General features: G+C 43.3%; 2 protein-coding genes and 1 pseudogene across 4 annotated transcripts in view; 2 read left to right on the top strand and 1 right to left on the bottom strand.

Annotated features, from left to right (window-relative positions):
• LOC149316721 (flavin-containing monooxygenase 5-like) overlaps positions 1–10,828 on the top strand; it is a 54,906-nt gene extending 44,078 nt beyond the window's left edge. For all 3 annotated transcript variants that reach the window (XM_089516109.1, XM_089516108.1, XM_089516110.1), the window contains 3 exons: positions 4,919–5,271; positions 5,755–5,827; positions 6,814–10,828. In XM_089516109.1, coding sequence (XP_089372235.1) covers positions 4,919–5,271; positions 5,755–5,827; positions 6,814–7,153 — 766 coding nt within the window. In that variant the 3' untranslated portion in view covers positions 7,154–10,828. The remainder of the gene's footprint in view (positions 1–4,918; positions 5,272–5,754; positions 5,828–6,813) is intronic.
• On the bottom strand, positions 9,440–13,450 carry LOC149316720 (uncharacterized; annotated as a pseudogene).
• Positions 13,451–15,799: 2,349 nt separating this feature from the next.
• Positions 15,800–25,721, top strand: part of LOC149316719 (flavin-containing monooxygenase 5-like) — a 65,715-nt gene continuing 55,793 nt past the window's right edge. Inside the window, exon 1 of the mRNA XM_089516107.1 lies at positions 15,800–16,554. The gene's annotated coding sequence lies outside the window, so the exon portion shown is untranslated. The remainder of the gene's footprint in view (positions 16,555–25,721) is intronic.

The raw sequence follows: 25,721 nt of genomic DNA, 5'->3' as shown, positions 1-25,721 counted from the left end.
GGATTATATGGAACGAGACTGTCCTGAGGATAGGTTGGACCCAAGCCATTTAGGGCTTTAAGGTGGTAACCAACACCTTGTACTGGGCCCGGAAACTGATGAGCAGCCAGTGGAGTGATCTTAAGATCGGTGTTATATGGTCTCTTCTGAATGTACTGGAGACCAATCTGGCTGAATTGAAGTTTCCGGACAAGCATTAGGGTAGCCCCATGTAGAGTGCATTGAAGAAATCAAGGCGTGAAGTTACCAATGCATGTACTACAGTCTCAAGTTCCCTGCCTTACAGGAAAGGGTGCAGCTGGCGTATCAGCCGAAGCTGATAACAGGCACTCCTGACCGTCACATTCACCTGATTTGTCATGTGAAGCGACAAATCTAGGAGCACCCCCAGACTGTGAACACAGTCATTTGAGGAGAGAGTGACCCCTTCTAGGACTGGATGTTGTATCCTGATGCCTGGGTTCGGAGCCGATACCGTAAGTACCTCCGTTTTGTCTGGATTCAGCTTCAATTTGTTTTCCCTCATCCAATCCATTACTGCCTTAAGACAGTCATTGAGAGGCGAGATGCCATCTGAAGTCAAAGCTGAAGCCCGAGACATGGAAAAGTATATCTGGGTGTCATCAGTGTACTGATAACACCCTGCCCCATGCCTCCAGATGATCTCTCCCAGCAGCTTCATGTAAATGTTGAAAAGCATCGGGGGCAGGATGGCGCCTTGTGGGACACCACAATTAAGCACTTTCCTTGCCAAGCAACTGTCCCCAAGCACCACCCTCTGGAATCTACCTGAGAGGAAGGAATGGAACCACTGAAGCACAGTGCCTCCTATTCCTAGCCTTCTTAGGCAATTTAAGAGGATGTCATGATCTATAGTGTCAAATGCCGCTGAGAAGTCCAGTAGCACCAACAGGGTCACACTACCTCTGTTGATGCCCAGACGAAGGTCATCAGCTAAGGTGACCATGGCAGTCTCCACCCCAAATCCCATCCTAAAGCCAGTTTGAAATGGATCAAGATAATTGGTTTCCTCCAAGACAGCTTAGAGTTGAAGAGCAACCGCCCTCTCAATCACATTGCTCAGAAATGGTAGTAAAGAAGCTGGCCTGTAGTTCTTCATATCCAGGGGGTCAAGGGAAGGTCTTTTCAGGAGTGGCCTAACCGCCACTTCCTTCAAACAGAATGGAACATGACCCTCCCTAAGGGATGCATTGATGATGTCCCTTAAGAACACCCTCAAGGCATCTCCCCCCTGGATGGCCAGCCGCGAAGGGTAAGGGTCGAGAGGGCAAGTTGTTTTCCTCACTCTACCAAGGAGCTTATCCAGGTCATCAGTACTTACAGATTGAAACTGATCCAGTATAACTACATCAGTGGAATTGCTGGACACCTCATCAGTTGATTCTGTTATAACTCCGGTGTCCAAGTTGGATGATAGGACAGGTCTCAGGGGGTCACTGGGGCCAGGATTTGGATGCAGAAGCTGTCAGGGGATGATGGGGTAGGTTGCAGGGGGTCACTGGGATTCGGATGCAGGAGCAGTCAGGGGATGTTGGGATTGGTCACTGGGGGTCACTGGGGCCAGGATTTGGATACACGAGCAAGCAGAGGATGATGGGATAGGTCACAGGGGATCACTGGGGCCAGGGTTCGGATGCAGGAGCAGTCAGAGGATGATGGGATAGGTCACAAGGGGTCACTGGAGCCAAGATTCGAATACAGGAGCAGTCAGGGGATGATGGGCCAGGGGGGGTCACTGGGGCCAGGGGAGTGACTGGGGCCAGGCTCAGACTGAAGGAGCAGGCAGGGGATAATGTGATAGGTGGCAGGGTGGCAGAGAGGATGAGGTGGGGATTCAGGAGCAGACAGGGGATGTTGGGATGGGTGGCAGGGTGGCAGAGAGGATGAGATGGCATGAAGGAGGAGGAGGAGGATGAAGGAGTAGGGCACAGGAAACCAAGGGGGGCGACATTGGAGTGATCTTCTACACCAGACCAATTTGAAGTGAAATTGAAGTGAGCTTGAAAGAGAATTCTGTGAATTCACTTTTTTCCAATTTCACCAAAATGAGGGGTCACTTTGGAATCACTATGGAAGTGCCACAGAAGGAGCTTCTATAGAAACGAATCTCATCTGATAACACATTTACGTTATGACATGAATTTGCATCATGGACCCGCAGTCACCTCGGATCTGAGCTCTAAAAATCCCCCAAAATCCCTGTGTGATATACTCCAACCAAACCTTTTTTTAATGTATTTATTATTATTATTATTATTGTTTATATTCTTAGGAGGCTCCATGCTACATGCAGTTTTATATTCTATTATGTATTCAAATTATAATAGTGTATAATATATACTATAATAACAATATATGTAGCTTTCTACAAAACCACACACTGTCTATTGGTCCCTAATGGCCCTCCCCTCCATGAAGGCTGATTTGGGAGGAAGGCTATTTGAAGCAGGTGGAGATGCTTCAATTACTTCTCTGTCTTCTGCCCTTCTTCTCCCTATTATTCCATACTACCCCCCATTGTCCCCATTAGCAATCAGTTATATGTTTTTGTATGCAACAGGTAGCTAAATGCTTGGAAGATGGTTTAGGCTGGCCTTGGGCCTTTCTATAACATTCCCAGTTCTACAGTGGTGTCTAAGAAAAATTGAAAGTAGAGGCTTTCACTCATAACAGTCCCTGTAGCATGGGTGGGAATCATGCAACCTTCCAGATGTTGTTAACTTACAACTTACAGCATTCCTCACCATTGTTACTACTGGCAAGAGTGATAGGAGTAATTTGCAGTTCATCATCACCTGGAGGGTCACTTAATTCCAGTCCCTTTTCTGTGGCAAGCATCCTAAGGAGACTCCAGTAATATGCGGCACCTCTGTAGATTAAAAACAAAAATCTAGTAATTTTCACCTCTACCACAGCCAATTTTTTTGTAAAATAAATGTGTCTTCTCTATTCAAGACCATGCTATCACAACATACTTTTTGCATTACATCAGGAATAGCTCTTAGCAATGCCGTTGGAGTATGCACACTGCTGAATTAAATGATTTTGAAGTCACTTTAATTGCTATGACTCCATCCTACAGAATTCTGGATTTGTTGATTAGCGAGGCACCAGAGATTTCTGACAGACCAGATTCAATACCTTGCCAAATCCCAGGATTCTGTAGGATAATGTCATGGCAATGAAAGTGGCTTCAAAGTGCTTTAATTCTGCAGTGTGGATTCACCCAGTGTTGCTGGGAAACTCCATTTTCCCTCCTGCTCATGTGTGGTTTTGGTTAAACTCAGAGGTAACAATGAAGTTGGGGGAAGTACTGGAGATAATGTCCTAGTTCCTGTTAATCAAAAGGCCCCTGGACTTGGCTAAACCCCAGTGGCTCCATTAAATCACTGTTGGTGCATACAGGTATTTTTGTTGTTTACTGCCTTCAAGTCTACCTCGACCCATGTTGATCCTATATATGAGAGACCTCCAAGTCACCCTTCAGCTCCTGCAGACTCATGGTTGTGGCTTCACTGATTGAGTCTATCTTTCTGGAACCCATTTTCTTACTCCATTTTGCCAAGCATTGGCCCTGTACATACTTCCTATAACATCCGGGCTGGTGGTGGCCTTTTTTTCGCCGGAGGGAAGCTGCAGCCGCTAAACTGTGTGGCTTCCCTCCAGCGGAAAAAGAACTCACGAAAAGCAGGTTCTTTTTATGCCACAAAGATGGCATAACAAGTGCGCCACTTGTTCACTCATTACGTAAGCACCATGCGGCGCCATGCAGTCACTGCACGGTGCTTTCATAACAATGGTGGTGCCCATGTATACAGGGTGCTGCCATTATTACGCCCTCGACACATGCTAGGGTTGAAGGGCATGTGGGCGCTCCACCCCGAGGCAACCCTAGCATGTGATGAGGGCGTCACTGAGGGCCCATTTATACCAGGCCATTATTGCCTTTTCTAATGAAAAGACTTCCTTCTCGTGATATGTCCAAAGTATGACAACCTTAGTTTAGTAATGTTTAGTAATTGAATTTAGTAATTAGAGTGTAACATGCAAGATGAAATGGGGCATTTTGTTTAATTTTTACAGAAAGGCCTAACAGATTCAGAACTATAGTACCTGCAATGATCTTCGGTAGATTACTGGAGTATTTACTTGACTCAGTGATGTTCTTCCAGTTCTGCTGTCTTAGTACAGAGAGAGCCACATGCAGCAGTATTCTTCTTATAATTTGTTCTGGGCACCACAATTCAAAAAGGATGTTGACAAATTGGAGCTTGTCCAGAGGAGGGCAACCAAAATGGTGAAGGGTCTGGAAACCATGCCTTATGAGGAAGGACTTACGGAGCTGGGTATATTTAACCTGGAGAAGAGACGATCAAGGGGTGATATGATAGCCCTGTTTGAGTGTTTGAAGGGGGGGTCACATTGAAGATGGGGCAAGCTTGTTTCCTGCTGCTCCAGAAATGAAAACAGAGAACAATGGATGCAAGCTATAGGAAAAGAGATTCCAGCTCAACATTAGGAGGAACTTCCTGACAGTAAGAGCTGTGAGACAGTGGGACACACTCCCTCGGAGAGTGGTGGAGTCTCTTTCCTTAGAGGTCTTCAAACAGAGGCTGGATGTCCATCTATCGGGGATGCTTTAATTGTAATTTCCTGCATGGTCGGGGTTGGACTGGATGGCCCTTGTGGTCTCTTTCAACTCTATGATTCTATTCCAGCTTTATGCATTTCCTATAGTGTTCTATGGTGAATGTGACCCTCCTCTAGCCAACTCTAAAGTCTTCCTATTAGCAAAACAGCTATCACAGTCACATTGTAAAGCGAATGACTAAGGCCAAGAAGCAAATTCTCCTGCTAGTTCCACTGAATTGTTATTTTATATTTTTACATTTTTCAGGTTTTTCAGTCAGCATCCAACTATCAATGATGACCTGCCAAACTGCATCATTTCAGGAAGAGTGCTCATAAAACCAAATGTCACTGAATTTACTGAAACCGCTGCCATTTTTGAAGATGGCTCTAAGGAAGAGAATATAGATTTTGTTGTCTTTGCGACTGGATACTATTTCTCTTTTCCCTTCCTTGGGAACTGTGTGAAAGTCATTGAGAATGATATCTCCCTATATAAATACGTCTTCCCTCCTCATTTGGAAAAACCTACATTGGCTATCATTGGTCTTGTCCAACCATTGGGTGCCATCATGCCCATTGCTGAATTGCAAGCTCGTTGGGCAACACGTGTGTTTAAGGGTGAGAGCCTTTATTTTACTTCTGGGTGCTATTAGTGATGTACTAATAGTATGTTTCCAAGAGTAAACATCATAAGCCATGATAATAAACTGATAGTTCTAGGGATGGCAGGTATTTCTTTCCTTGCACTAGACATTTTTTGATTGGCTCATCAGTTGTGCTTGTTGGAGATGGAATAGTATGTGATAACCCAGAGCACCTATTGAATTAGAGTATTTATTTTAATTCCTCTTTTCCTACAGATGCCTAGAAATAATAGCTCGCATGAGACAGCTTAATTTCAGTTATGCGCAGAAGACAGCTTAGTGATGTCTCCCCCAACCTAGCAGTGATAAGGGAGATTTTGCTGAATGAGGATTATTCATAGAATCATAAATGATAGCATGAAGACTTTTTGAGAATGTCCTTTCTATTAATTTTTCCTATGGCTTGATTTTGGTACTGCAAAACATTATCTCTTCACGATGTCCTCTTTTTTTAAAGGAGATGCTACGCTACCATCAGTAAGTGAGATGATGTCTGAAATTACAATGAAGAAAGTAGAAATGGCTAGAAGGTATGAGGAAAGCGTAATCTGAATTGTTAAAATATATGCCCACCTTCCAGCATTACTGTGTTTTCCTAATTGTAGTCATATTACAGACTGATGCATTTCTGAACCCAAATTCAAGTGCTAGTTTCGACTTTTAAAGTTAATAAACTGGGGATTAATAATATTCTCCTTTAATAAACTGAGGATTTTAAGGACAATTTGAGACAATTTTAAAAATTATCTGTGCCTCTACATGAGTCTGTCTAGGCTTTAAGCTTTAGGGCCTTATTCATTAATATCTGTTCAAGATCTGTCAGACTGGTAAATGCTATTTTTCTTTTAATTAATTGTACAAATAAATAAATAAGCTCTGCAGAACTACAGACCAGAGACCCTGACATCAATACAGGAAAGAAATTAAAGCAGGTTATAAAGAAGTCTGTTTGCAAGTATCTTGATGACAATTCAGTGATTAGTAAGAGCCAGCATGAATATATCAAGAAAAAATCCTGCCAAATTAATTTTTTAATCTTTTTTGAGTGACACTAAATGAGTAGTGCCCTCCCTTTTTTCCTTTGGATGAGAGTGCAAAGAAAGAAAGTCATGATATATCAGTTATCAATATACACTTGTTCTGAGCACTTGCTCAACAGCATCCAAACATGCCTTTTGATAAACAAATTAGCAGACATTGAAGGAACAGAAAGAGAAGCCAATGTATACAGTATTGAAATAGGACTTATTGTAAAGGCTGGAATAAAAATTGGTTTTGGATTGAGAAAATACTGAAGATCACTGGTGTAAGTTTTGTCCTAGGCCCAAAGCTATTATATATGAATGATTCTTATTACACTGTAATCTATTTTTAGCTCTGATATTAAATTTTGATAAGATTAATTAAATTAGGCGGGAGCAAGAATATGTTTTTCCAATCCCCTAATGACCTTAAAGTATGTTTTTTTCAATTTTACTCAAATAGCAAGTAAAACTTAACATTACTTTCTCCCCAGGTACGTGAAAAGTCAACGCCACACCATCCAAGTTGACTATATTGAGTACATGGATGAAGTGGCTTCTCTGCTTGGGGTGAAGCCCAACGTTTGGTCTCTATTTCTCACAGACCCCAAGCTGGCCTGGGAAGTTATGTTTGGACCATGCACACCATATCAGTACCGTCTGCAAGGACCAGGGAAATGGGATGAAGCCAGAAAAGCAATCCTGACCCAGCATGACAGGATCTTGAAGCCCTTGAAAACTAGGCCCACTGACGAATCCAATCCCATGGTGCCGCTTTGGTTAAAGTTGATTGGCCTTCTAGTGCTCTTTGCTGCCTTTTTTTACTCGTTTTAAGTGCTTAAGGTCTACATTGCCAAACAGCAAATAGCAAGTGGAAGTAGATAAAATCTATCTTCTGCTTCCTTTTGGTTTCATTTTTTAATGAATTGATGTCATATATATATATATATATATATATATATATCCAACTCAAAATTTGATTAGAATAATATACTTTATAGACTGCAAACACATCTTTGCTTCTGTTACAAATTTGGCAAGGTTTTTTCATATTTCTTTTCTAGCTTTTGTAACCATATTTTTATATTATCAGTCATTACCTGACATAAGTGGTGGCACAGTAGTTGGGTAAAATGGCTGCAGGGAGATGTCCGTAGAAAGCTGTCTCTGGAGAATGCTGATATGCATGCTCTTGAGCTGCTTGGGAGTCCATAGGAGTGCTTTCCTCTCTTTTATTTAATGTGTGCCACTCCCAAAAGTGCCTTATATGTTACATCAGATTAAGTCACCAAAGGCTTCCAGCCATTGTAGTATCAGTGTATGCAGGTATTGTGCTTATCTCTTTTTAAATTTTTTAAATTAGTATTATAACCTACATACAAAAGTATTTAAAAAAATCTTTTACATAATATTCCACATACAATATATAGTAAATCACATTAATTCTCCATTCTTTACTATCTTATCTAGATTTTATTCATATCAAACCACTTAATATTAATTAAACCAGTAGTTAAAAAAAACCCACATAAAATTGTTATTAATATCTTCATTCTTTTTACTGTCTTCTTTTCATCATAATTCCACAAAGGTATAATACTATTAATTTTATTACTAATTTGTATTTTTTCTTTTATTTTTTCTTTTATTATTTTGTTTAAATTTTTTATGCAACATATATAAAAGAGAGATATAACAACAAAGCAAACCTATCACAAACTGTTACATAAACCTACAACCGTTGGACTTCCTAAGCAGTATATATGAAATTTTCCACTAATAATTTTTAAGTTACTAACTTTTAATAATTATCCTATATATTAACCAAAGAAGATTAAGTTCACTATATCTTAGTTGGGACTGTTAAATATTGTACTCTTGGATCCCCTATCCTCCAAATAATATTTTGAACAAAAAGTTAATATAAAGACCCTTTACTTATATCCTTTACCCTCATTCAGTATACTCACACTCCTTTCAGATTGTCTAGTATATTTTTTCATCTATAAACCCTTCACAAAAAAATGCTGTCTATATATCCCAATTCCTAACTATGACTCGTTACAGACGGGCATAAAGTATGGACTGGGTCTGTACTAGGGTTATAAAGGGGCGTCCCTTCCGGAAACCCCTAACCATAATACGGACCGAGTCCGTACAAAATGGCGGTGCCCATTCCACACAGGGGGCGCCATCGTGATGTAGCAGATGCTTTGCGTCCACATATCGCACGGCGCATATGATGCCACGAGTGCGCCATTGGCTCCATAACTGCGCCACAAAGAGAAGCGCCATTTTGGCGCTTCTTATTTGCAGCGCGGAGGAGCCGCGCGGTTTGGATGCTGGGGCTCCTCCATGCTGCAACCGGCAGCGGCGTGAGACCACCCGTTTTGGGCGGTCTGTAAAGCACCTATATTAACCTTGTCTAGTCCTTTAAAGCTATATATCTATTCTTTTTTCCTTCATCTTGGATATCACTGTTATAAAGTTATTTATCAGCATTCTTTATATATACCTATGACAGTTATAATTGCTTAAATTTGTTGAGCAAAAGTTTGTTGAATCTATTACTAAATGACTTCTTAGTAGCTTATATGTGTGATATAAGGTGTAGTGTAAGATGTTAATCTGTATGCATTCTGCCTTCTCACCCTATATAATAGCTTTAATAAACAGAACCCGGTGAAGCAGCAAAAAGGGGCATCTGAAACATACTGGTGTGTGTGTGTGTGTGTAAAGGGCAAAAATTAAAAATGGAGAATTTACTGATTCATGTATTATTCTTGTCTGCAGTTTTTACAGCTGGCATAGTTTAGTGGTTTGAACATTGGACTAAGACTGGGGAACAGAGTTCAAATTCCTGCTTAGCCATGGAAACCCACTGGGTGACCTTGGCCAAGTCGCACTCTCTCAGAGATGGCAAAGGCAAATCTCCTCTGAACAAATCTTGCCAAGAAACCCCCATGAGAGGTTCACCTTAAGGTCTCCATAAATTGGAGATGACTTGAAGACACACAACAATGGATTAAAAAAAGAATCTCATACAAACCTTATGAGGTATATGACTTTAATTTCACAAATAAAATAGGATGAGAGATAGATTGATCCTAGTGGAACCAATCAAAACACATAGTTCAGCAATGTTTTACCAGATTCTAGGTAGAAAGGAAAAAAGATAGGAGTCATGATGGGAAAACACAAGAGGATTAGAAATGGAAAACAACAATATCTGAAATCCTCATATAGTTCTGTGGCTGAAGCAGCTTGACTGCACACTAAATAACTCATCTAGAAAATCCTTGTGGTGACAGATGATTTGGGACCCACTGTCTGCTTCCCAGGTAGTGGTTCTAGAGAACAGGGCAAAGATGGTGCTGATCTCCCCACTTCTGTTAGGGAGCTTCTAATTAGGGGAATTTCTAGTTAGCTCAAATTGCCGAGGGAGGAGGGTAACAACGCCCTCGAGAGACCGTGTCCCTTAGTGTATAGCAAAGGACCAAATAATCCCTCAAGAGATGATGCAGAGACAGGCTTCTCCAATTAAAGTTCAAATATTTATTAAAGGGGGACCACACATATAGCAATAGACACACGCGCGCGTGCACTACAGACTCAATGGAAGTATAGGAGGGAAAATGGAAAAGGTTGCGAGACAGAACTATGGGTGATACTCACTTCCGAAGGCTTCTCCGGGAATAAGGATGGAAATGATGGATGAAACACGGTCACTGGAATGGGGGGGGGGGGGTTGTGGCTGGGGGAGCTAAATTCAGAGTTCAGTCTGGCGTGGAGCCAAGCTGTATTCTGAAAGTGTCATGGCCAGCAAGAGGTTCTTTTAGAATCAGGGAAGTGTTAAGGATCCCAGAACAAGTGACAAGCAAAAAGGCACAGAGAGACCAACTTTGGTTTTACCCAGTATTCATGTAACATTTATTAAAAGACAAAACATAACAATCATTAAGTATGAAGAGCTCTTTCATTCAATGAAACATTCTCACCACATACTCTTACCCACGACCATCCACTGAACAGTGATCAGGTGTTCACAAAGGCTGGATGACGCCCGTTGCCATGGTTCAGGAGTCACAGAGGCAAACCTGAAAAGCCCCCTCTTTATACCCAATTTTTCTCTCTTCTTGGGGAAAACATATTGTTCTTGTTTCCATAGTTTCAAAACACACCATTGCCCTGTTAGCTCCCCATCTCATTTCTGTTCGTTGCAGCTTAGGGAACATTCTGTTTTTGCCAAAAGGGAGGGAAACAACACTTATTGTATGTGGATGATTAGATAATTACAACAGAGATGTGTCTCATTTACTAAAACATATACATTTGTATTGACAATATTGTCTCTTCATAACACACATTAGAGCAACTGTATATGCATATATAACACTGTACTGTATCCTTGTAATTGTCTCTAATGATCCAAGTCCATGTAATAAAGCTGCAGCAACCCAGTCCCATCAATCAAACTGAAAAAATCATCATTGGTGCTTGCAGCAACGAGGCATGAAAATATGGCATGCGGTCTTCACAGGTAGCAGAGTCCTTCATTGATTCTACCTTTTCAATAGTGAAAATTATTTTTATCAGGACGGCTACCTCCGGAGTGCTTTGAGGCCGTTTCGACCCTTAGTTGGTCTTCATCAGCAAACTTGAATCATTCTATGCGGGACTAACATCGGAAGTTATGTCATGTTTCTAGACATACTGTGAGACTTGGGATTACTCTGACCAAAAATCCACGACAAACTTCAGGTAGATCAGAAGGTTTATTGTAAGGACTTGAGTGGAATTATTCCTGGCCACGTCATTGTTGAATCTGAGGAATTCCAAATAGAGACAGAACCTTACAATTCCCCAAACCCCTCCCTTTGAGTTGGTTCCCTATGTTTCAGCCTTTGATGTAGAATTTCTCCCTTTGGTCTGAAGGGGGAAAGGAGGGGTTTTTTTTTTTGGCCATTTGGCTCCTGGCTCTTCTACCAAGTAGAGATCTAAGGCTGTATGCATCTTTGGTTTCAGATTCCCAACAACCCCTCATAAAACTGCCTAACTGCCATGCAATACGTGACCATCCGGCCCAGTCCTCATGGTGGCATCCCCCCTATTCTCAAAGTGACTGTCTATCTATCTATCTGTCTATCTATCTATCCAAACCTCATGGCAGAATACACCCTGAATGCCTGACTGAAGGTGGATTCTGACACATACAAGGTTAACAGAAATTAGTACAGCAATTAACAGGGACAATAAGATACATAATGGTATACAATATCAAGATACCAGTATTTTAGCTTACCCACGTCTCCAAACAGTTTGGCTTGACTGATAAGAAGATTGCTCAGTAAGAATTTACAGAGAGTGTATGTTGTAATATACTTTGCCTCTACAATAGGCTACAGGTGATTATCTAGAGCATGTAATTTCTTAAAGGTGTATCCATTAGGTTATGTAGTCCTACAAGTCCCACAAAGTAAGCCTGAAAACTTGGCTGAATGTACTATATCACAATTCTATTCATATACATCCAATGGCATTTGTAGTAAATATCAACCTGTTATGACATATTGTCTGTACATTTCTAACAAAAAATAACAATAACAACAATTAACCTTAAGTTATTATCCTGTCCTCCAAACCCATATTAATGAACTAACATTAATTAATCACACCTTTACCCTTATGTGTAATATTATCTAATGATTAAATTTCAGCAGCCTTACAAGAATGAACTTAAATCTACACGTTCATTTAGACCTTTGTAAGAGTTTAGTTTGTTTGTTTCCACTATAAAATGAACCAAATTTGACTTGCTCAATTACAAAGAATTTTAAAGAATCTGGAGAATGATGTAATTGTGAAAAGTGTGTAACCAATGTGGTATCCAAACTTTTATTCCGAATAGTACTTTTATGTTCGGAAATTCTAGTTCTTAATGGTCTAGTAGTTTGACCTACATATATTTTCTGACATGGGCATACAATCACATAGATAACATTTAGAGAATTGCAGTTAGTAAATGATTTCAACTCAAAGCATTCCTTTGTTATTGGATGGGTAAAGGATTTTATATTTAAAGATAGTTTACAACAGCTACAATGACCACATTTGTAGTGTCCTCTAACATGGGATATCTCTTGAGCATGTAATAATAATAATAAATAATTTGTTTTATTTATATACCGCTATTCCAAAGATCATAGCGGTGAACAGCAAGTAAGCTAATTAGCAAGTAAGCTAATTTGCCCCCAACAGTCTGGGTACTCATTTTAGCTCCCTCCTCGGAAGGATGCAAGCCTGAGTCGAGCTTGGGCCCTTTTGCTGGTCTTGAACTCGCAACCTTGTGGTTTTGAGTGAATGGCTGAAGTACAGGCATCTAACCACTGCACCACCAGGGCTCCTTGAAAATCTGTGTGAACTAAAGAGTATTTAAGATTTCTAGTTCTCCTGAAAGCTATAATGGGTGCCTGCGAACAGCCTGGAATATTCTGTACCATGTGCCAATGTTTTCGTATGATATGTTTAATACGATGAGCAGCATGATTAAAAGTGAAGGAGCCTATAATCCTATTATCTGTGTTTCTGTTTGAGGAAAGAAATAACGTGGAACGGTTCTTTACGGTAGCTCTGTTCCTAGCATCTTGTACTATATAAGGAGGAAAAGCTCTATCCTGTAACTCTAATTGATATTGGTCAGCTGCCATCTCATAATGGATGTTGGTGGAAGAATTCCTTTTTAATCTTAGGAATTGGGAATATGGTAAGCTTTTTTTTTCAATTGATGAGGGTGACAACTAGCAAAATGTAGCATGGAATTGCGGTCCGTTATCTTGTGGAAATTACGGACTCCAATCTTATGATTATGAATGTAGACCTCTACGTCTAGGAAAGAAATACACTGGGTGTCGAACTGACAAGAGAATTTAATGTGCTGACTCACAGAATTGATCCAAGCAAAAAAAGATTCTACTTTTGATCTGTCTGAAAAGACAATAAAAATATCATATTGAGTCTTCCATAGTATTGGAAATATTTATAAAAAGGATTACTGTCAGGATTAGTAATGTGTGTCGATTCCAAATTAGCCATATACAGGTTGGCAATGCTTGGAGCTGCTGGGCTACCCATCGCTACCCCTTTAATTTGATGAAAAAATTGTGTGTTGAACCTGAAATAGTTCTTTTCTAGGATGACATCCAAAATATCCAACAAAAAATGTATAGGAGGTTTTTTCACCTTGTTGGAGTGTAGAAATTGTTCTATTATATTTCTGGCTTCTACATGGGGAATGGAAGTATATAAGGAATTCACATCCAAAGTAACCAAACACCCAAGAGGATTGATCTCTGTATTCTCTAGATTCTGTATGAAATGACAGGTATCTTTAATATATGAAGGTACTTTAACTACTACAGGAGCCAAAAAAGAGTCCAAATATTGGGATAAAGGCTCCAAAAGGGATCCTGATCCAGAAATAATGGGTCTGCCTGGTGGAGGGAAACCTTCTTTATGAATTTTAGGTAACACATAGAAAATAGGGATACGAGGATATTCTTGTATTAGAAATGAGGCTGTGGAGGAATCTATATATCCCAGTATTTCTGCTTCTTGTACCAAAATTTTAATCACAAACTTAATAGAGTTAGTGGGGTCTTTGTCTAAAGCTTGATAACTAATATGGTCAGAAAGTTGACGGAGCACCTCTTGTAAATAGTCCTTTCTATCTAGGAGTACTATAGCTCCCCCTTTATCAGCTGGTTTAATTATAATCTCCTGTTTGGAAGCTAACTTCTGTAAGGTGCAATGTTCCTGATAGCTCAAGTTGTACCAAGGTTTCCTTAAAGAGGCCTCCAATTTCTCAACATCTCTTAACACTACTTCTTCAAAGGTAGCTATATTGTGATTGACTCCAGGAGGAATAAACTTAGAGGGACGTTTGAAAGTGTGTTGGGAATTATGGGGAGATTCACCAAAGAAAGAACATAATTTAAGTTGTCTTACTAGTTTGAAGATGTCTATCCTGGTTTGAAAGGAATTGTAGCTCAGGGTAGGTACAAATGAAAGGCCTCTATTTAATAAAGAATGCTCCTCTTGGGACAAATTGTGTGAGGACAAATTTACCACTAGGTCTTTGTTCTTCTTCTTGGGGTGTTTTTGAAATTGCGAGGGCCTGTCCGGGCGGATCTGCGTAAGCGTGGATCTGTTTGTAAAAAACCTTCATCTGAGTGTTCCTCCCTAGTGGATGTGTCTGTGGAATATCCTCGTTCATCAGAGGATTCACCATCTGAAGGAAAACTGGATCTCTGCAAAGCGTACTCTCTTGCTAGACGAACTCTTAAGCCAGGGATACACTGTTTCATTAACATAATCAAGCTCATCACCTTTAAATTTCTTAATCTTATAGGCTTTGAGATCATTTGTGAATATGTCTAATTCTCTTTCTTGTATGTCTAGAAACATGACATAACTTCCAATGTTAGTCCGGCATAGAATGATTCAAGTTTGCTGATGAAGACCAACTAAGGGTCGAAACGGCTTCAAAGCACTCCGGAGGTAGCCGTCCTGATAAAAATAATTTTCACTATTGAAAAGGTAGAATCAATGAAGGACTCTGCTACCTGTGAAGACCGCATGCCATATTTTCATGCCTCGTTGCTGCAAGCACCAATGATGATTTTTTCAGTTTGATTGATGGGACTGGGTTGCTGCAGCTTTATTACATGGACTTGGATCATTTGAGACAATTACAAGGATACAGTACAGTGTTATATATGCATATACAGTTGCTCTAATGTGTGTTACGAAGAGACAATATGGTCAATACAAATGTATATGTTTTAGTAAATGAGACACGTCTCTGTTGTAATTATCTAATCATCCACATACAATAATTGTTGTTCCCCTCCCTTTTGGACTATTACAGTGTAAGCTTGCTGTTCTTTGTTTGTGTTAACATTCTGTTTTTGCCAAACTTCACCTGGCCATGTCAGCATTTTCTGATTTCTTGCTTCAGAATCCAAGTTCCTCCTCCAGCACTCCTTTGCGCGGCATCCATTTCCTTTGGTTTCAGGGCCATGTTTTAACTGGAACATATTCATTCTTCACAAAAGTAGCACACCTGAGTGGGCTAATCCAAGGGTTCTTTTAGGTGAAATCTAGCCACTGGTGATAAACTTAATTGTTTGGCCAAAGCCTGAACAAAGATGCTTGACTGTCTGGACTTTGTTAAGTCAGGGTGCAGTGTGGTCTGGTCAATGCAATTGGGTCGGACACAATTGGGGGAAGACAAACAGGTAGATGGTTTCGTTGTTGATTTGATAACTGGCCCATCAAGTGTGAGGCTAAGAACAGACAGTCAGCACTGTGTTAGTTTTGGAGGTGATGGCTCCCTCATTAGCAACTTTGGAGAATATCCATGTGTATCCATGTGTATTGTCCTGCCTCCTCCCTTGCAAGTTGCCTACTTGGTCTCCTCACTTCAGAGAAATGGTGGTTCCACTAGGAAGTCAGTTTGAAGTCAGACTCAGAGTGAACTCCACACACTCCAAAATTTAATTAAAATGTAGTTATGCTAACACCTCCCAAACATTTAAACAAATAATGACAACTGGCTTTCAGCCAACATATCAGACTCTGACTTTCTTATTGTTGCTGTGTGCCTTGTCATTTCTGATTTATGGCAACCTTATCACAGGGCTTTCTTAGCAAGATTTGTTCAGAGGGGGCTTTGCATTTGCCTTCCTCTGAGGTAGAGAGAGTGTGACTTGTCCAAGGTCACCCAGTGGGTTTCCATGGCTGAGTGGGGATTTGCAGCTTGGTCTCCAAAATTGTACTCCAATGCTCGAACCACTATATCACTACTGGTTGACAAAACCACACCTCTTTCTCTACCTGTTAGCTTCTTGTGGGGAAAAATGGGCTCTTCCCTTTCAGAAGTGCAGTAGTCACATTAGAAAGTGGGAGGCACTGGCTGTAGGAAGGGAAAGTTTTCCTGGGCTTCAGTCGAAAAGGTTGTATTCTGTCTAGTTGACAAAACAGCTGTCAAGTGTGTGGGAAGGCCTGATGCTCAATCAGATTTCCGTATTCTCTCCTCCCACCCTCCTCATGTTCACTAACCATTCTTCTTGTATTATTGTTGTCTTCTTGTTCTGAAGCACTGTGCATCTCCGCTGCTGCCCTGCAAGAACTAGGAAGAGGCTGAGAGTTGGAAAAAGGCAAAGACACAAGAGCAGGTGGAGCAAAAAGGACACTTTGTCTGTATTTTGTCTGATTTTGATTGTTGTCATTTTTGAATCCAGTGCAGAGTATTGGAATGTGTGTTTGCTTGGAGAAATGTATCTGTATATGTGTTTTCTAGTTAGAACTTGTATTGGCTTCAATGTCTGTCTGTCTCTCTCTCTCTCTGTGCAAGTGGGCATGTGTGTGTTTTCTCCATCATTGTTTTGTGGCGGGTGGGAGAGATTGAAATCAGCCTGGAAATAGGGTCATCATGAAAGATAGCTCTTGTTTGAAAACAAAGGTGGTTGTCTGTTGGGGAGTGAGGGGCTGCAGTCCCCAGAGCAACACTGGAAAGCTGCATCCCACCCCTACATTTGGACCTAGATGCCCCAGGCACTCTCAGTCAGTCCATGTTTGGCCCTTGCTGGGCCATTTGAGAGCCAGGAGAGGCCTCCCTCCTCTCACAGGAATTGATCTGGAAAAGATTTAAATGTTTACAAAATGAAGGCTTGAGCAATTTTCTTGTGGACGTTTCTGTCTCGTGCAGCTTTGCAGCGTCTTTGCTCCCTGCCCCCAAAATATGTGCCTATTTTATCTGTAAGGTTGACTGAATTTTTTATACCTCAAACTGGGTTTCTATTCTTTGAGTCTTCAGTCCTTCTATTTTATGGTGTAATACTATTATATTTGGCTTCTGTTGACTTTAGGATAATGAAGCATATAAAACTATTGTCAATACCCCCCCCCCCCCCCCCAGTAAAATATGATTTCTGCCAAGCAAGAAAGGAACTTGACAGATCAGTGGAGACAGAGTTTACAGTGCAGTGCTGCTTTTTAAAATGCACAACAACATTTATTGCTTTTCTTGCTTCCAGCAAAGTTTGGGTTTAAACCTGATCTACCAGCAGTACGTGAGTGCCAGGACAGGTGAAACCCTTCTCCACCATTAGTGCAATATGCAGGCTTCATTTCTACTATTTTAAGACAGAGCTTGGAATTATATAACCCTCCAGGTGTTATTAAACTGCACTTTCCAACTCTTACCCAATGCTAAGAGTAGTGACAGTATCTGGAAGGCAGCACAATACTTAACTCCGCTAATCTCTCTGTCCCTCTCCCTCCTGCCTTTGAAACCTCTTGCAAATCTTCAGAGAAATTGATGATTATCTCAAAAGCCTGCCCACATTCTTTTCCTGCACTTTTCCCTGGCCTATTGTCACAACATTAGCTTTGATACGTTACAGGGTTTCCACTATTTTCTGCAAGGCATAGGCCCTGTACACACGGGCCCTTTGCCACGTCCTGGTGACCTGCTAGAGTTACCCCGGTGTGCCTTTTCCAGACGCCCCACAACCCTAGGATGTCACCAGGACGTCACAGTTGTGCGGCACCATATACACGGCACGCACAGCTGTGATGTCACTGCCGCACGCCTTACAGACGGGGGCACGTGGCAACAATGTCCTCGTGCCGCCACAGGCAGTTTGCGGCGGCACAAAAAGGAGCCGCTTTTTAGTGGTGCTTTTCTTTCTGCGTAGCCGCACCATGCAATTTGGTTGCTGGGGCATGGTTACGCAGAAAAGAAAGGTGGTCTGTACCCCGCCTTACTTTTCTTTTTAATGCACTCTACATGGAGCTGCCGTTGGAAGCTGAAGCTGCAAAATGCAGCAAGCAGCTGGACTGCTAACCAGACCATTCAGACTATCAGGCACAGGTTTTGAAGGAATTGCTCTGACTACCAACATGCTTCTGATCTCAATTCAAGGTGCTGGTAAGGACATTCAAAGACCTAAAGAGCTTAGAATCTCTGTACTTGAAGGAACACCTCTCCCTATCTACAGCTGTCTGAGATTTGAGATCTCTTGGAGGGGTCCTCCTCTCTGTCTCACCAGTCAAGGCTATATCCTTTGGGAGGACAATGAGAGACAGCCTTCTCTGCTGTGGCACCCCAGTTATGGAATGTGTTTGCTTTTTAAAGGCGAACTATGGGCTGCAAAACTGAGGTAAAAGGACGTTAGAGATTAAGTGAATATTTATTCACCCTTTTCAATGATATTCACACCATTTACCTGTCATGGGTGGAAAAGGAGGCAGCCAACTGCAAATGGGATTGAGTTACATATAGATTGGAGCCATCATGGCAGAGTGGTTTGAATTTTTTACTATGACTCTGAAGACCAGGCTTTGATTTCCAGCTGGGCCATGAAACCCACTGGGATGACCTTGGGCAAGTCATATGCTCTCAGCCTCAGGGAAAGGCAATGGCAAACCTTCTCTGAAAAAAATTCTTGCCAAGAAAACTCCATGATAGGGTCGCCATAGGGTCACCATTAGTCAGAAATGACTTGAAAGCACACAACACATATACATATGTATAAAAATATCACTGTACAGTCATTTTTGCCAAAACTCACTATGATAGAACACAATAAATGGAAAACAAAACAATAGGAGAGGATTTTGTTGAAGGAATGTGCGTGAGGAGGGAGTGATTGTAATCCCTGCTCATGAACTGCTAGTCCACTGCAGTGCCCTGCCATCACCACCTACCCATGTTTACCATCCAACCTGAACTATATCTGATAATTAGTAACTCATCCCTCCATGTGGGAAGATGGGGTTATGAAACAGCTACCTGGATGAAACAGCAGCTCTGTTCCATATAGCTATAACAGTTGCTGTAGCATTCAACAGGGATCTACTGAGCACCCTCCTTCTCACTGTAATGATGTGCATGTGGATCTCTCTACCATAAGGAAAGGATTGGCTCAGCTTTGCTCTCTTCCCCACCACATAAATCTTCATACACCACTGGCATCTTCCTTGAACAAAACCCTTACAAACTTATAGAGGGGAAAAATCCCCTCTCCCCAAACAGAGTGGGCCTTTCAAAACCTGCGACCATAACCTATCCAAAGTGACTGGATGATTAATGTTCCACTGTTGTGTAGCTTATTGAGGCTTCAGGCTGGTGGGGTTTGTGTTAGCAGGAGAAACTTCCAGTCACAAAATCTGTGTTTTAAAAAAATGAATAGCAAGGGCAGAGTAGAAAGCAAAACCTCCAGTACAGTACTCAGAAGAAAACACCTTGCTCTGACAAGTGCTTCAGATTTTTGTACTTTTTGACCAAGATGAATCTTCCTCCTCTCAAGCTGCATCCATTCCCAGAAAGTGAAAAGCTTAAAGGGACAGGTCTTTGGGTGAAGCCAAGCTTCATTGCTCCAAGAGCTCATGCTAGGTTGGCACTTTAACATGGCTTCAGGGGTCATGAAGCTCTTGGGGGAAGATGAGATGATAAAGCGATGGAATGCGGTCCAGCGTCACCAGTGTTGGTCAGGGCCCATGGGTCTCAGGTATAGTGCCCTTGGAGATCAGGAATAGCTGGCTCTGCAGCAATGTTGGAGCCTTTGTCCCCTCTGCTTCCACCACTGATCCCTGAGCCAATGAATCTGTGTCCATGTCACCATCACCCCCCTTTCTCTGTTACCAAGAAACAGTGAAATCCAAGTCAAGCATCATGCATTTGTTGACTGAGGCAGCTGATCTGACTACTTACCTACCCCACAATCCATAAAACTGAGGGAAATGTACAGGCCTGAAAGATGCCCATCCAACTTCAAAAAACCTTGATTTGCCTTTTTATATAAGGGACACCATTTTACTATGCCACTGTATTTAATGGGGCTGGACCATCCATGGGGTTTCCTGGAACCAAACCCCAGCAGATACCAAGGGCCCACTGTAGTTCTCATATCTGGTTGTACCCTCATCCCTATTAAGGCAGTTTCCCAAAGCTGTGAATGTATTTGTTAAACCCACTCTGGGGACATCAATTTTTATTTCTTACAGTGTGTGTGTGTGTGTGGGGGGGGGCATGAGTGTAGCCATTTTAGGGCCTGTCCAAACTATTCCATAAACATTTAAGATATTTCATTAGAAAAAGCCTGTTTTCCCATCCATTGGGACTTCCTAGAAAAGCATTTTCATTCTATACAGACCAATCCAGCTGCTGAAAGGATCAAGGAAGCCGAGTAGGCAATTTGGTCAATGCATATTCAGATTTTATCGTGCTATAGGAAATTGGCCCATAAGAGATCTCTTTTGTGTCTTTGCTCACTGTTGGTCCTTGAGAACATGTCTGCTTTTTAAAGATACAGTGTTTCTTAATGTTCTAGCACAGGGGTAGGCAACCTTTTTGATCCGGGGGCCAGGTTGCTGTCCCTCAGACAACTGGGGGTCCGAAGCCAAAAAATAAATAATTATAATAATTATAAAAAAATTTAAATAAATAAATAAACCGGGACAAATGTAGGACAAAATTTTAAAATGGTGGACACTTTTTGAAAAAAAGTGGAGGACACGTGAAAAAATTTGCTGATTTTTAAAAAAATGTTAATATAAATGCATGCTTCTGAGGCTTCTATAGACAATTGCCCCTGTGCACGAGAGGCCAAAGGCGGCAGGACCGAGCAGGTGACGGTCCCAAGGCCTCGCCGGGCCGCATCCGGCCCGCGGGCTGCAGGTTGCTTACCCCTGTTCTAGCATAAAAGCTATGTGCTCCTCCTCCCATCCACAGTAGAAATCACCCAACAAGGGCCTTACACACATCATTGGAAGGCATCAGATTATTGTAAAGCAAGTGAACAATACAAACAGAAATCAACACAATATATCCCAATGTTATAGTTAATATATGTGTATATGGAATTCATAGATGAATTAATGGGATGTTAGAAATGTATTCCTGATCACTAGCTTTACATATTTACAAAAAAATGCATTTAGAACACAGGTGTTAATGCAGCCACATTGCTGAACATGGCAATTCTGTCAAGATATGGCTGCTCCCCTTACAGCCGCATGACTGGATTATCACTCCAGACATAAATAATATCCAGCCTCTGTTCAAAAGAGGGAGATCTTAAACAAACTATTAGAAACATTCTCTTAGATTATGGTCTCATCAGATGAATCTCGTACGAGGCAAGGAACCACTGTCAGACCGCATAGGCACAGAGATTGGAAAGTTGCTTGTGAAAAATAATTCATTCTCATTACAGTGTTTGAAATGTGACCCCTCATTATTACTCACTACAGTTTTGAAAAGGTAACTTGTTACATTGCATTGTTTCTTTTTTTGAGAGGGCGCAAAATAGGATTGATAACAGAATGGTATAAAACTTGAAAAGTGACTTTGCAAAATGCTCTTAGAAGTAATTGGAAACGATTATCTATTACCCCAGTAGAGAAACCTCACTTGTATTCATTCAGTTATTTTTTTAAATGTGTCTTTTTTTCAGCCTTGTTTTCCTCCACCCCAAGGAAGGTGGTGTAGTTCAGTATTGGACTAGGACTCCAAGAAACCAGAGTTTGCATTCACATGCAGCTATGGAATCCCCTGGCTCACCTTGAACAAATAACACTCTCTCAGCCTCAGAGGAACTCAGTGGCAAACCCCACTCAAAATACATCTTGTCAGGAAATTCCTGTGAAAAGGTTGATTTGAAGATACAGTGCACCCTTGTTTTACGCGGGGGATTTATTCCGGATCCCCCCCCATGTAAAACAAAAAGCGTGTATGCTTGAACTCCATTACAAGTAATGTGGCGGGGGGCAACAACGGCGGCGCATGCATGCCATAGGCACATGTACCATTGATTCTTCTGGCGCATGGTGCTGGAAGAAGCAACACTGCTTTCAGCATATGCTGAAAGCAGCGTATAATGCATATGATGCGGGTGCACTGTATGTAACAACAGAATCCTGCACCATCTGCTCAGCCTATGAGGATTAAAAAAAAAGAAAGGAAAAGAAAACCTGCCCAAACAAGGCCCCACAGATATTAAAATAGCCTGAGAAAACAAGTAGCTCCAAAACAGACCTTCAAAGACTCTTTATAATAATAATAATAATAATATGTTTTATTTATAGACCGCTATTCCGCGATGATCATAGCGGTGTACAGTAAAATCGTAAAAAAAAACAAAATAGAGTTAAAGGAGGGAGAAGTCTCATCCTTCAGGCAGTCCAAGATGTTGCTGGTCTGCCTGATGGCTCCCTCTGAGGCCGAGATGACAGTTGAGGAGGGAGGGGCCTCTTCCTTCAGGCAGTCCAAGATGTTGCTGGGACTGCCTGATGGCTCCCTCTGAGGCCGAGATGACAGTTGAGGAGGGAGGGGCCTCTTCCTTCAGGCAGTCCAAGATGTTGCTGGGTCTGCCTGATGGCTCCCTCTGAGGCCGAGATGACAGTTGAGGAGGGAGGGGCCTCTTCCTTCAGGCAGTCCAAGATGTTGCTGGTCTGCCTGATGGCTCCCTCTGAGGCCGAGATGACAGTTGAGGAGGGAGGGGCCTCTTCCTTCAGGCAGTCCAAGATGTTGCTGGGTCTGCCTGATGGCTCCCTCTGAGGCCGAGATGACAGTTGAGGAGGGAGGGGCCTCTTCCTTCAGGCAGTCCCCGATGTTGCTGGGACTGCCTGATGGCTCCCTCTGAGGCTGAGATGACAGTTGAGGAGGGAGGGGCCTCTTCCTTCAGGCAGTCCAAGATGTTGCTGGGACTGCCTGATCGCTCCCTCTGAGGCCGAGATGACAGTTGAGGAGGGAGGGGCCTCTTCCTTCAGGCAGTCCAAGATGTTGCTGGGTCTGCCTGATGGCTCCCTCTGAGGCCGAGATGACAGTTGAGGAGGGAGGGGCCTCTTCCTTCAGGCAGTCCAAGATGTTGCTGGTCTGCCTGATGGCTCCCTCTGAGGCCGAGATGACAGTTGAGGAGGGAGGGGCCTCTTCCTTCAGGCAGTCCAAGATGTTGCTGGGACTGCCTGATGGCTCCCTCTGAGGCCGAGATGACAGTTGAGGAGGGAGGGGCCTCTTCCTTCAGGCAGTCCAAGATGTTGCTGGGACTGCCTGATCGCTCCCTCTGAGGCCGAGATGACAGTTGAGGAGGGAGGGGCCTCTTCCTTCAGGCAGTCCAAGATGTTGCTGGTCTGCCTGATGGCTCCCTCTGAGGCCGAGATGACAGTTGAGGAGGGAGGGGCCTCTTCCTTCAGGCAGTCCCTGATGTTGCCGGTCTGCCTGATGGCTCCCTCTGAGGCCGAGATGACAGTTGAGGAGGGAGGGGCCTCTTCCTTCAGGCAGTCCAAGATGTTGCTGGGTCTGCCTGATGGCTCCCTCTGAGGCCGAGATGACAGTTGAGGAGTGAGGGGCCTCTTCCTTCAGGCAGTCCAAGATGTTGCTGGGTCTGCCTGATGGCTCCCTCTGAGGCCGAGATTACAGTTGAGGAGTGAGGGGCCTCTTCCTTCAGGCAGTCCAAGATGTTGCTGGGACTGCCTGATGGCTCCCTCTGAGGCCGAGATGACAGTTGAGGAGGGAGGGGCCTCTTCCTTCAGGCAGTCCAAGATGTTGCTGGGTCTGCCTGCTGGCTCCCTCTGAGGCCGAGATGACAGTTGAGGAGGGAGGGGCCTCTTCCTTCAGGCAGTCCCTGATGTTGCCGGTCTGCCTGATGGCTCCCTCTGAGGCCGAGATGACAGTTGAGGAGTGAGGGGCCTCTTCCTTCAGGTAGTCCAAGATGTTGCTGGTCTGCCTGCTGGCTCCCTCTGAGGCCGAGATGACAGTTGAGGAGGGAGGGGCCTCTTCCTTCAGGCAGTCCAAGATGTTGCTGGGTCTGCCTGCTGGCTCCCTCTGAGGCCGAGATGACAGTTGAGGAGGGAGGGGCCTCTTCCTTCAGGCAGTCCCTGATGTTGCCGGTCTGCCTGATGGCTCCCTCTGAGGCCGAGATGACAGTTGAGGAGGGAGGGGCCTCTTCCTTCAGGCAGTCCAAGATGTTGCTGGTCTGCCTGATGGCTCCCTCTGAGGCCGAGATGACAGTTGAGGAGGGAGGGGCCTCTTCCTTCAGGCAGTCCAAGATGTTGCTGGGTCTGCCTGATGGCTCCCTCTGAGGCCGAGATGACAGTTGAGGAGGGAGGGGCCTCTTCCTTCAGGCAGTCTAAGATGTTGCTGGTCTGCCTGATGGCTCCCTCTGAGGCCGAGATGACAGTTGAGGAGGGAGGGGCCTCTTCCTTCAGGCAGTCCAAGATGTTGCTGGGTCTGCCTGATGGCTCCCTCTGAGGCCGAGATGACAGTTGAGGAGGGAGGGGCCTCTTCCTTCAGGCAGTCCCTGATGTTGCCGGTCTGCCTGATGGCTCCCTCTGAGGCCGAGATGACAGTTGAGGAGGGAGGGGCCTCTTCCTTCAGGCAGTCCAAGATGTTGCTGGGTCTGCCTGATGGCTCCCTCTGAGGCCGAGATGACAGTTGAGGAGGGAGGGGCCTCTTCCTTCAGGCAGTCCAAGATGTTGCTGGGTCTGCCTGATGGCTCCCTCTGAGGCCGAGATGACAGTTGAGGAGGGAGGGGCCTCTTCCTTCAGGCAGTCCAAGATGTTGCTGGGTCTGCCTGATGGCTCCCTCTGAGGCCGAGATGACAGTTGAAGAGGGAGGGGCCTCTTCCTTCAGGCAGTCTAAGATGTTGCTGGTCAGCCTGATGGCTCCCTCTGAGGCCGAGATGACAGTTGAGGAGGGAGGGGCCTCTTCCTTCAGGCAGTCCAAGATGTTGCTGGTCTGCCTGATGGCTCCCTCTGAGGCCGAGATGACAGTTGAGGAGGGAGGGGCCTCTTCCTTCAGGCAGTCCAAGATGTTGCTGGTCTGCCTGATGGCTCCCTCTGAGGCCGAGATGACAGTTGAGGAGGGAGGGGCCTCTTCCTTCAGGCAGTCCAAGATGTTGCTGGTCTGCCTGATGGCTCCCTCTGAGGCATCTATGGGCCTCCAGGGAAGGGTTAACCATAAATGGGAAAGAAAGGAAGGCAGGGCTAAACCAAAGGCATAATGCTGCCAGCCAAGCTCTCTTGTGTGTATATGCCTTCAAGTCACCTGTTGACCTATGGCAACCCCATGAATTTCATTGGGTTTTCTAAGGCAAGGAATACTCAGAGGTGGTTCTGCCTTTTACCTCCCCTGGTATTTGCCTGGTATTTGTTGGTACGTTCCCATCCAGGTACTAAGCATTAGCTTCCATGATCAGATTGGATGTGGTGCCTTTTAGGATATTTAGGCAGACCAAAAAAAATCTAGCCATTAATCACCTGTAAAGTGTAATGGCAACCAGGTATGACATCAAAAATTACTGGATATAATGGAGGAGAGATGGGTTCACTCATCTCC

Source organism: Sceloporus occidentalis, unplaced genomic scaffold (assembly GCF_023333645.1).
Source record: "Sceloporus occidentalis isolate IW3139 unplaced genomic scaffold, rSceOcc1.0.p SCAF_3, whole genome shotgun sequence".
Classification (NCBI taxonomy): domain Eukaryota; kingdom Metazoa; phylum Chordata; class Lepidosauria; order Squamata; family Phrynosomatidae; genus Sceloporus; species Sceloporus occidentalis.
The sequence above is the reverse complement of the archived record's forward strand: the minus strand, read 5'-3'. Positions and strand labels throughout refer to the sequence as shown.